The following is a 12555-nucleotide window of genomic DNA, read 5'->3' on the forward strand; positions in this document are numbered from 1 at the left end:
AGTGTCAAGGCCCCCGCCCCACACACATGCACTAGCATTCTCTCATCTCTAAATGCCCTAAATCTCATGTGCTGCAAAGACTACAGGGGCCAAGTTTTGAGTCTTTACTAATCAACTAACCCACCACAAGCCTTAGATTTCTCAGCAGGGAAATGGGTGTGATTATTTCACTTATAGAAAAATTATAAGTAAACTTGAATGATGAGCAATGAGAGACAGAGCAATTTTTCCAAGTATGCTATGACTCCTGAGTCTCCCAGGTACTCGTGCCTATGGTAGTTTACCTAGTAGCCCCAAATGACCTTAGCTACAATGTACCAGTGGCAAAACCTAACATATTTTCTCACCTATCTGAAATGGTTTCCTAAGAAGCTTATATGTGTGAAGATGCTGCCTAAAACTGCATCTATCTTTTCTCACTTACCAGTGATGTTACCAGACTGGCACTTGACAGTTCTTTTCTAGAACACAGGCTCTTGGTGGCTGCTTCAGGAACCCCAGATTCTTCAATGTGCCCCAGTGCCTCCATGTAGCCCAGGAGCCTTCTTATTCCCCAGGAGTTCAACCTCTGTCAGAAGAACTTAAAGTTTCATTTTCACATGCAAGGAAGAGGCCTTAAGAGCTCATCACTTTTCCAACAACTTGGTTATGAAGGACAAAAATGGAGAAACTTAAGAGAGTAATGATGGCTTTGGCAAGGTGGGGTTATTAAAAAACAAAACCGGGCATTATGATTGTGCGAACACACACGCACACACACACACACACACACACACACACACATACACACACACACATACACACACACATGTCCACACATATATACCGTGTCTTCTTCAAAAGGCAATCATTTAGCCCAGTGCTTGGTTTAGGAACAAAACTTGGATAACATTCTAGATTCCTGCTGTGGAACCTTGAGGTAGTCACATTACCTCTCTGTGTCTCTGTTTCCTCAAATTCTGAAAAACAAGACAACTAGTGAGACCTAGTTCATAAGCTTGTCATGGGGTCATCGTGACTAGCTGTACATAAACATTTTAGAAGGCAATTGGTTAGAGGCAAATGCTATACAATGCTTGTTGGTGCTGCCAACAACATCATGGGCACAGCCGCAAGGGAGGTAGAGGCAATAGCAGAGGTCACAGTAATAACAAAAGTATACTTCCAAGTAACTTTTTTGAGTAAGCCAATGGGTAAACTGGAACAAGAGTCATGATCCTGATTCCTACAGGATTACCTTTCCATCATAAATACTGGTTAGCTCCAAGATGGCTGCACTCACCCCATTTGAGGTTGTCTGGCTCCTGAAAGCATTAAATATACTCCAAATTCTGATTCCACATTACCTCTGTGCTTGGCCCTTTTGTTTTCTCCATTACAAAGGCAGAAATGCGAGAAGATTCCAAGTACATCACAGGTTTCTCAAGAGTTCTAGCCCCAAGATCTTTCTCCATTAGATAGAACAGCAGGGCCATTTGCAAGGAGTCACCCAGCAACCATTTCCTCAAGTCTCCATGTTTACTGAGGATCTATAAAGGGTTAGGCTCAGTTTTTGCTCTGGACATCTGATGAACAAGAAAGAAAGTCTGTACCTGATAAGAGAAAACACAGATGAGGTGACAAGAGGAAAGGGACAAGCATGACAAAGGATGGACGCTGAGATGAGGCAGAAGGTTGACTGACAGGAAAATGCATCAGGATTAGTGCAGATAAAGAATGAAAGCTCAGAAAACTATGAACAGGATTTAGCCAGTGAGAAGGAAAACTGAAGTTCTATAAGCTCTGAGAGCCTCTTTTGCCCCAGCCCCAATGTTTCATGCCTAGAGCCAAGAGCAGGAGCATTGAAGGAAATTCCTTGCATATATGCCTGTGCAAATGAAGGCCCTGACTCCGAACTGGACCCTGGTTGGTTAAAGGTGACCAGTGGCTCTCTTGCTTCGTCACTGAGCATCTCAGAGACCCAGCAGTCAGTTTAATTAGAGCAAGATCATGGCTGTAGCCACCATTCCTTCCTGTGCTTGTTAAAACAGTCAAATGATTGCACACGGATTGGTAAATAGCTTATTTTTGCGGCCTCATCCCATCCCCAGCCAGCCAATTATCCTTCCCCTGACACTTTCTCTACACTCCCCTGACACTACAATAGAATAGCTAATCCCTTTCGGTGTCAAGTCTGCCTTCTAATGGGGTATACTTAACCACTCAAGCAGTTAGTGACTGTTCAGAGTATCACGCTCAGCAGTGGTGGGAGCAAGCACACTATGTCGTGGAGGTGCTACACTTCTGTCTTGATGCCTGAGAGGGATTTATGATAAGATGATATTTGAGCTGGGCACTGAAGGATGGGTGGGACTCATCGATTTTAAATGACTCACATAGAGAAGGAAATGGAATATCGTTAAGTGGTAGGCACCCCACATAATTTGCATAATTACCCCTCCCCCATTCCTTAAAGGTGTGTACCATTATCATCCCCATTTGGCAGATGGAGAAAGTGAGGCTCTGGGAACAGAATGTCCTAGGAAGGTAACACAACTGGGAGGGAAGAGAGACAGCAGAGACCAAATGCTATACTGATGTCAGCAGAGGGTAGACAGGTCATTGGTGGTGCTGGTGGCCCCAGGGGCTTAGCAGAGACCTTTCTATTTCTGTTGTGGGGACATTCTCCATCAAGCCTCTCATAACTGTGGAGGGGATCTAGAAAGAGGATTGAATCAGAACCAAGGAGAAGGTCAAGCCACCCCTTCCCTCCTCCTTGTACTGTAATCAGGGCCAAAGGCCATTTGTGGGCCACATGCTACACAGATGCCAGCAGATGGAGGGAAAGTGTGAAGTCTGCCCAAGACCATTTCAGGTGCATTGTAAAGTGAGGAAGACCAAATAGTGTCTGTGATGGCTGACACGAGTCACTGCCCCATGTTTTCTTTAGAGCAGGCACAGCACGTGCTCTATAGAATGAGGATGCTGTGGCCCAGAGTGACAAGAGGCAGCTCCTCGTGGTGGAGACTCAGATTTGAAGCCAGGGAGCCTGAGCGGGAGAGCTGTGTGCTTACCCATGTGAATATCATCACCTATACCTTGGGATAATTATCTTAACCTAGTTACATGGCTGGTATGATGATGCTGTGAGTCAAGGTATCTATTCACTTAGGAAAATATGCATTAAGGTCAGGAGAGGCAGCTCCATCGGGTACCCCAAACCTAGGTTTGGATCCCCGGCACCTTCCTAAAAGCCAAGCACAATGGTGTGTACCTATGACCCCAGAGCAGGTGGAGGAGGAAGAGACGATAGGGTCACTGGGGCCTCTTGCCAGACAGTCTAGCTAACCTGCTGACCTCCAGGCTCATTGAGAGACTCCGTCTCAAAAATAAAATTAATCAATTAACTAATAAGGTGGAGATTGATGATTAAGGAAAATACCTGATGTTGACTTCTGGCCTCCACACACATGAGCATGAGCATGTACACAAATATATAAATAGCAATGACAAAACAAAAACAACTATGCAGCCCTACCACTCGCCAGGCATCTGTTATATGAAAACTCATGTCAACGCTTAGAATCTGACATCACACACATGGTGACCGCTAACATGATTTATTACCACAGAAGCTTTTTAATGACTCATTCCTAATAAACCCAGCAATGACCTCAGAATCCACCAGTGCCCCTGACAGCAACCTTTAGGGAGAGAGTGGATAGAAACGTGCCCTTCGCTCTGTAGAAAGGGAAACCTTAGCACCCAAGTTCTTCACTGCATTGGAGAGGAGACACAGTCCAGAACAGGGAGGTGACACTGGGGGACTCTGGGTTGTGAAGTGACACAGCACAGTCTTTTCTGCGTAAGGAAAGAAGCACCCATTTTCTTTTTTCTTCTTCTTATCAGCCAAGAGACATTTTGCCAGCAGAAGAGGCAGAGAGAAATACATTACCTTGGAGAATAAGATAAAATGCATCTTTAGACTGAATGAAATTTACCTGGATGCAAAATTCACTTATTGAGCTTACTTTTTTCCTTCCAACCTGGGCTGGGAGTTGGGGGTTGGGAGGGATATCCAGCAAAGTTTATATGGAGGATTTGGGAAGCCGGTAGACAGGGAGACTTTGGGTGAGGCTTCTGAAAAAGGGGGAGCTGGGAGTGGGTCATTCCTTTCAGAGTCCTCCTGACAGAGAAGGGGCAAGGAGGCCAGCTACCTCCCCCTGCCCAGTGTCAGATGCACTGCATGGCCTAGAGGTACCTCAGTCCTAAGAACTCTGTCTTCTCTCCATCCTCCGAAAATCAATCTCTTCCCACCAACCCTCCTCCTCCTCTCCTCCCCTGCTTCCCAGATGAGCCTCATCAGGTCACCGAGTCCATTCTTTTGCTGTCTTCCTAATTAGTGTCAAAGAAAGAGGAATGTCACCCAGGAAGATGGCCCCGCTGTCTTAGAGAAACAAAGGGATTGGTTTCTTAAGGAACGAACAGGACCCTCTAGCTGCATGCTCTGCCTTGTGGCATGTGAGATTTCCCGGCTCCCCGTATGGCAGAGTAGCAAGAAGAAATTTATAGCTGACGCTCTCCATGGGGCCATTTGAAGCCCCGTAAATGGGACTTGTTCAGTTTAATTGAAATTCTCTTCTTGATTGTATTTTTGTAACCTATTAGACCGAGCTGCCTCTTGATTTCGGAATTCAGCCGAAATTAAATTTTGAAGTGTAAGTGAGAGGTTGCCTTTCCCCCCTCTCCATTCTTGATTAAATAATGATTCGAAACAAAAACAATAAATAACCGTGCCGGCTCCCCTGGAGGGCTGAGGTATTCCCAGAGAAACTCTGGGGAGCTGGAGCTCCCCAGTGAGGGGATTTAATTAATTATTAGAAAACCCCCAAGTGTTAACATTGAGTGTGTTAAGAAGCATGGAGATGAAGCCCACTTGTGACTCCTAAGCTGAAAGGAAGAAAAGAATTTTGAGGGTTTATGTCTTCGGGACTGATGGAAGGATAAAGGAGAGATATTTGTCAGCCTCTCCCTGCAGCAGCCGCAAATTCACTAAAAGCAGTTACCCCAAATGATGTTAATGAGTATAGACTGTGGAGATGGCTCAGTTGGTAAAGTGCCTGCCACACAGGCGTGAAGTCGCAGGTTTGATACCCAGTACCCGCGTGAAAAGCTGGGTGCTACAGTGCCTTCCTGTGACCCCAGTCCTGAGGAAGTAGCCACAAGAGAATCCCTGGGGCTTCCTAGTCAGTCAGTGGAACTGAACTGATGCTCTAGTGAGAGACCCTGCCTCCAAACTAAGGTGGGAAGTGATTGAGGAAGACTCCCAATGTTGACCTCTACGTTCTAGCAGCATGTACATATGCACGAATAGTAACGATAAGTGAGTAGCTGGGGTTACCTCGTATGACCCAGAGTCACAGTGGAGTCTGATTGTGGCTTTGGTGCCTCTGTCTCCTGGTCCCTTTGATTGGCAACAGTCCAACAAGGATTTAAAGGGTTGAGATAGGAAAGATACACATTACATTTCCTAGCTCCAAAAGGAGACAGAGCAAGTGTGCTTGTCCATCTTTCTTCCGAGGCCTTGGGACTTTTAGAGCAGAAGATCTCAAATATCTCAAGGGCCCCACCGCCACTATATGTGAATAGTGAGGACCCTAAGGGCCCAAAACAATGCTTCCATTGCTCTGAAGCTGAGCATTTCGGGAGAATATAGGCCCAGATCTAATTGCCCAATAAAAACCAGAAGTAGGGGGCTGGAGAGATGGCTTAGTGGTTAAGAGCACTGACTGCTCTTCCAGAGGTCCTGAGTTCAATTCCCAGCAACCACATGGTGGCTCACAACCATCTGTAATGGGATCTGACGTCCTCTTCTGGTGCGTCTGCAGACAGCTACAGTGTACTCATATTTAATAATAAATAAATAAATCTTAAAAAACCAGAAGAGGGGTTGTCGTGTGAACCCCTTCTGCTCAGGATACAATGGAAGACCATTCACATTCATTTTCAAACACGCTAAATAGGCTAAAGAAAGCCTAGCTTGTCACAGTGCAAGTTGGCTTGCCCGGTCTCCATGACCAACTTGATATATTGAAGCAAAACACTTTTTACACTGTGCCCTCCCCCCCCCATTCTCCTAATTCAGGGCACACAGCTGACTCGCAGCTTCCAAATGGTATCCTCTGGTTGCCAAGGCCCACTTTGCCTGCCTGTGTGGCAGTCTGAACACAGAAAGGGATTAGTGTCCCTTAAGGACAGTCTTTCCCATGAGTATCCCATAAGTCCTTAGCCCACCCTCTCTTGGGTTAATGTTGTCTGTGATATATATTCCACCCAAATTCCCAAAGTCCTCCTTGGCATTGGGCTCTACTGCCCACTGTGTATTGACAGTATACCTTTTACAAGCCCCTGCTCATCTGGTTCCCTTTCCCTCTTCTCTACAAGTTTTTCTTTCATCATCTCTCAAAACAAACCATTAGCTCTCAAATTCTTCCCTCAGTTGCTGGGGTTCCGGGTTAGATAAGACTGTCTTACTTGGTAATTGACCAACTCTTGGGCTCAAGGGTTTTTGGGTTTTTTTTGGTTGGTTGTTTGGTTGTTTGGTTATTGGTTTTGCTTTATTTCTGCAATTTGCCACAGATCAGCTTGTATGAAGACAGAACAGGAAGAATTAAGGTTGAGGTGGAGGACGAGGTGAGAGCATCCCAAAGAAGAGAACACTAGATGGCCATTATTCCTGGATAGCATGAATCTGTGAGAGATGCGAGCCATTGTTTAGCCAGCTATGCATGATCAGAGAGTCACTGTGCACATAAACATCCCTACCGGATGAAGAGCTCATCAAAGATGGGTTTTAAGGGGGCGGTCAACTCAACCGTGTGTCAACAATGCCAAACGAGGAGCCATCCAGCCGTGATAATGTTGAGCAGGGAGTGCTTGTATCGTGCGTGCCGTGGCGGGATATCTAGTTATGGGGATGTTCAGAGATGAGAGGACAAAGGCCAGAAGACCGACACCTCCATTGCCACTCATGACAACGTGCAGTCTCCCAGCTCCACCCCCTCCCACCCCAGTGCTAGCCTTGCCTTTCACTGCTCCCACTGCGACTCCAGCCCTCCTCTAGAGTGAACTGAACACTCTGAAAAGATGGAGTCTGGGGCTGGTGGGGGAGGGGAGGGTCTTAAAGGGCACAGATGTCTCCAATGACAGGTTTATTAACGTATTCCTCCTACCTGAAATAGTACAGTCTACCAAGACCTATAGGCATAAAACAGAACAGTGTCCCTGTGAACCATAGAAATGTCTTCAGATGACCCCTTTCTCCTCGCCAGTGTGTCCTCTAATAGGACAAATATGTGTGTGTGGGGGGGATGCCAAATGGGGGCATTTGACGATGCAGTCAATGTCATATGAAGCAAATGAGACGCGAGACCCCACTAAACCTCCATTCGCTGAGCCCTCAATAGTGACGCGAACTGGCCTGCTTTACGTCCGGAGACCAGGATACACGGTTTCTGACTTGTGTGGCTCAAAGAGATGACTTTAAATTTTCCCTTAGCCCGAGGGACTTAGCCAAAAATGGAAGCCAGCAACTGTTTGTGTACAAGTTTCCAGGCTTGGCTGACCTTTCAAAGTAACAGAGCAAGTAAAAGACTGAGAAGGGCCACGGTAGCTTGTCTCCCAAGGGAGGCTCTGTCTGTCTCAAAATCCTCACTGGAGAGCTGGAGCGGATGCTGTCAGGAATGCGCAGGTGAGCCTCCGCGCTTCTCCTGCAGCCCAGGGCCAGGGAGGAATCAGGGGGAGAGAAACACCCAGGGGAAACCCCTTTTCTGCCATGGTCCAGACTTAATCCTTGGTCCCTCCAGGTTCTCTGTGGCTTAACACATGCAGCTTTACATTGACTTCAAAACCCCTGGAATTTTATGGAGCTGTTTTCATTATGATAGGAATCGACTCTCTAAAGTTGCTAACTATCCGAGCAGATTTCACCATCTCCTGGTCACACAGGCACCGCTACCAAAGACCAAGCCCCTGAGGCTCCCAAGGAACCATGGAGGACCTTAGGTTGTTTAGCATCTTTTGCTGAACAACTACCCGGAAGCAGGCACTAGAGGATTCTGCTAAGGCACCGCCCCTCTCCTCAACAAGCAGACAAAGAGACCGACCGACGGTCCAATAAGTGACTAGGCCTACTAAGTAACCTGACATTTAATCTGGAACTAGTAGTTGGTTGAAAGGTTGAATTAATTGATTACAGAGTGCTGTGCTGGCTCGGCCTAAGTGAGCAGAGGGAATGGGCGGGAGAGAAAGGAAGAGTAAACAGGATATGCAAATGACCTGGGAATGGGGGTGTGGCCTGTGTTAGCAAAACCAAGAAAATCGTGCTGCTCAGTGTGGACTGTGGGAGGCTACTCAGGGAAGCATGGACCAGTGATAGGTGAGGATCTCGGGTTGGTTTATGAAGTAGATGAAAGAGGTTTGTAAAGAACGCTGTAATTTATGTCAACCAAAAGAACCGAACTGTTAGAAAGTGGGAGGGGCCGGTATGTTTGTGCACCCTGGTGCTCTTGCCCAGTGAAAGCATCGCAGTAGGACTTCATCTCTATTTCCTGGTGATGAAAAGCATTAGCCTATGTAATGCTGTCAGGTCAAACACACAAGCCATATGCGCATTACGTCGTGGCCAGGGAGAGACACTCTGCAAACATCCGGGTGGGCTCAGGTTTTGGGGATGAGCGTGCACAGAAGACAAGGGCCCCTTCTATATGCGAGCAATCAACCAAGAGAGACTTGGTACTCAACGTCTTTCCTCACAGGGAACCATGACACTTCAAGAAAATAAAATACTTCTAGGCTGTAGTCAATATCAAGAGAAAGTTCTTGGAAAAGAAAAAAAATGGTCTAGATGCCCCCAGGGAGCAAGTCGAAAGATACCAGACAGCCCTGAACTCTCAGGTACCTGCTGTTGAACTCGGCCAGCCTTGTTCCCTCCAAGATTGACTTCCTTTCTAATATGCTGGTCACCCCACCATTCACTCCTGGTCAAACATCCCTTGATCCTTTCCTTAGATGAAACCGCAGTCTAAAAGCTCAGATTGGGCTCCCTGTCATGGTGATTTCCTGTTCCCTACAGAGGGGATAAAGGAAATGGTCAGGGAATGATTGGGTACAGGAGGTGGGAAAGAAATGGTATCCAATCTACAAGGAGCTGAATGGGAACAGAGCATGTATATTCTATAAAAAATGAGCTCTCGCTCCAGAAATTTCCACCTTGCCACCTATTTTGAGGTCTCATCTCCAGGGCAAAGCTAGCCAGGTAAACATGATGTGTTTAAGGCAGAGGCTGCACCGTGCCTATAGGATTTACTGAGGCTAGACCATTACTTTGCCCATGTGCAAAGCCTTCTGGGAGAAACAGTAAGGAAAGCCCTGCCTCCTAGTCCCTGGATCTGGTATTCCAAACTGCTGGTGTTCTCTCTGTGATAATCAGGTCCGGGTGTGCACATCTCCCCTCAAGGCGGAAGTGGTTTCTTAGGAGAGCTCACATGCCCCTCCTCTAGCAAGTCTGCGAAACAAGAGATAAAGTTGGGGGAAATTAGATTTTCATTTTTTAAATAGGAAAGCCTATTCTACTACATAAGGCTCAGGGCCAGACAACAGGGCATCTATACTAAGCAAGATACCTAAATGCTCATAAATAAAGTAAACAAGGCCTAATAAAGTATGTTCCCCTCTCTTGGCAAATATGTCTTCAAGGTGATATGAAAGTCATCTTTGAATCCAGAATCTCTAGAATGGCAGTGAGAGACAGCCTTCCCCAAGGTCTCAGGCTTCCTGTCTCTGACACTATGTAGCAGTGTGACAGACCACTTGGACACCTTAGCACGATCATGCAGATTCTGCCCAGACTGGCCCACTTGAGGCACTTCTCGGAAGACAGAACTGTGGAGGAGATGTATATCTCAGAAGGAGGCTCGGGAGCCATTTAAACAGAGAATTCTGGAATCCCAAGAGCCCCAGAGAGGTTTCCAGGGAGTGTCTCCTAGATCCCACAATTTTTCTCCTTATAGAGATATATTGCCAGCACAGTTCAGGAAAGGATCCCTTTTGCCCACAACAATTAAATATGTATGGTACAGCAGCCAGGAACCAGAAGCAAATTCCCCGTGTCCTCTCAGCCACAGCCTGACCTGAACGTTGAAGAAAAACATACTCTCAGCATAGAATTCCCTTCCCAAGAGCTCACTGTTCACAGCCTCCTAAAGCCTCAGTCTTTCTAGGCCAGTGGCGGAGGCAGGACTCCGAGGCCTCTCTTCTAGCGACCCCTGATGTGTCCTTCTAAATGCCCCAATCACGATCACGAGTTCCCTTCCGGTGTCCTCTAGAAGTAACCGCGCAGGTCTCTACAGTAGCTTCAGGTACCCACGCAGCGAAAGTTTCCCCCGATCCAACCTGGGCAGGAAGGGAATGGCGAGGTATGAGATATAGACTGGCTCAAAGCGCTGAGCCCCCCAAACCCAAAGGTCAGGGCGAAGGTTAACGTTGTGCAGGAAGGTGTGTGTTTTTTCTTGTCATTTACGACTCTGTTGATGGACTCACGTTGCCCGCTCTTCCCTTTCTCTTACACCTTTCCTACTAAAGGAGGAGTCCTTGCTTGGTAAGTGGATGTAATCCGCAAAGACATGAGAGACTTTATTAGAAGCCACACAGGATGCTTAGCTTCCTCCTACGAGGGAGAAGGACGCGCACAAATGCCTGTAGAGACTCTTTTTTTTTTTTAAATCGTTATTATTGTTACTATTTTTTTGGTTTGTTTGTTTTCAGTCAGACTATATGACTTTACATTTATTTTGCCCCTCCCTCTCTTGACTCCTTTAGTTGGAAACTGCTGAACCATCAGTTTATGACCGTGACTTTTTTTAAAGAAAGAAAGAGAAAAGAAAGGAAGGAAGGAAGGAAGGAAGACAGAAAGAAAAACACACCAACCCTCATCTTTATTTCTTTGACCCATGTGACATTTCTTCAGGATTTTATTCAGGCAACTTTTGAGAGAGGGAGAGAGAGGAAAAGAGAGAGAGAGAGAGAGAGAGAGAGAGAGAGAGAGAGAGAGAGAGAGAGAGTTAGCTGAGGTTTTTGGCTGAAATTTAAACCTTTGCCTTTTATGGTTTTAATTTCCAAGATATAATTTTTGAGGCCCATAGCCCCTTTCATTTATTTCTTCCCTTTTCCCCTTTCCTTTCTTTTGATTATTGTTTGAGGTTTAGGGTGTCTACACCACTCCCCCTTTCTATTGATTTATCTCTTTTGTTTGAGTTTATTGGAGACTACATTTTTGTATGATTTCCTTTTCCTTTCATTTATTCTGAATCGCATGCCTTTTCCCTGCATGACTCCTAAATCTTCCAGTTCTTATAGCAGGGGGTTTAAAAACAAAACAAAACAAAACAAAACAAAACAAAAAAGATCTAAAGATCTCCTATTTCTGTGGAATTCTTTCAGGAATTTGTGCTTTTGTTTTTTTTGGCGTCTCTTCTCTCCCCTCTCTCTTTGCTTTCGTTACAGTGACTCATGACGGTTAACATTCTAGGTTACTGACACACAATCCGGAGCTCAGCAGTGTCCGACGGGTCTTTTTGCTTTCAGATCTCTGGGTCGGGGTCCACGGCTGATCTCTTTAGCAAATCGGCCAGCCCGCTCGCCGCCTCCCGAGGGCGCTCGCAGGAGTACGACTCGGGCAATGACACGTCCTCGCCGCCCTCCACGCAAACCAGCTCGGCCAGGTCTCAGGGCCAGGAGAAGGGGAGCCCCGGTGGGGAGCTGAGCAAGAGCCGGGACCTCAACTGCGGCAACACTTCCGATTCAGGGAACTCCTTCACCACATCCTCCCCCCAGAACAAGGGGGCTGTCTTAGAGAATGTCTCTCCCGCCTGCAGGAGCAGTGAGTCAAGGTCAGTGTATTTAGGGGTGAGCGGGCCCCCATCTTAGGCACCATTTCACTGTCTCTTTATGGTGCCCCTTTTCTTCCCAGGTGTCTTTATTTGCAGGAGACAGGACATCCCATTCAAATTAGTACTCTCAAGGGCGCTCGAGCACACACACACACACACACACACACACACACACACACACACACACACGACCCAGGGGCTCAAAATTTGCTACTGGGTCTTTATTTTTTGAATTGCAACTCTCAGCTCTGCTCCCAGCCTCTGGTGGCTTCTCAAGCAGACCCTCCCTGAGCTTTTATAGAAATGGTAACTACCTGTCTCTCTAGCCAGCAAAGAGAAGAATACCTCCACCCCATCCCCTCAAAAATCTTAGCAAAAACACCTAATCTGATACTGTTGGCTCTCCTTGGCCCACCGTAGGCAGTTCATGCCTCCTCAAACCAGTCTCTGGCAGAGTAAATATTGAGCTACAAGCTAGAACCTCTGGAAAAAGGCAGGAAAAGCTGCAGTGTCCACCCATATCAGTGAGGGAGGGATGGGAAGCAGATAGATGCCAATTTACAGAGTCTCAGGGAAAGTCTAACATTAGCTTCATCTAAGTCACTGTCAGTTAAAAACGTACCATAAT

At 46.6% G+C, this 12555-nt stretch overlaps 1 protein-coding gene across 3 annotated transcripts in view; it reads left to right on the forward strand.

Moving 5' to 3' along the window:
- Positions 1-12555, forward strand: part of Srrm4 (serine/arginine repetitive matrix 4) — a 159915-nt gene that overhangs the window by 132822 nt on the left and 14538 nt on the right. For all 3 annotated transcript variants that reach the window (XR_005491668.2, NM_001346306.1, XM_039089708.2), the window contains one exon: positions 11623-11927. Coding sequence is in view for 2 of the 3 variants with exons in the window: in NM_001346306.1 (NP_001333235.1) it covers positions 11623-11927 (305 nt within the window). In the remaining variant the exon portion in view is untranslated. The remainder of the gene's footprint in view (positions 1-11622; positions 11928-12555) is intronic.

Source organism: Rattus norvegicus, chromosome 12 (genome assembly GCF_036323735.1).
Source record: "Rattus norvegicus strain BN/NHsdMcwi chromosome 12, GRCr8, whole genome shotgun sequence".
Taxonomy (NCBI): Eukaryota; Metazoa; Chordata; class Mammalia; order Rodentia; family Muridae; genus Rattus; species Rattus norvegicus.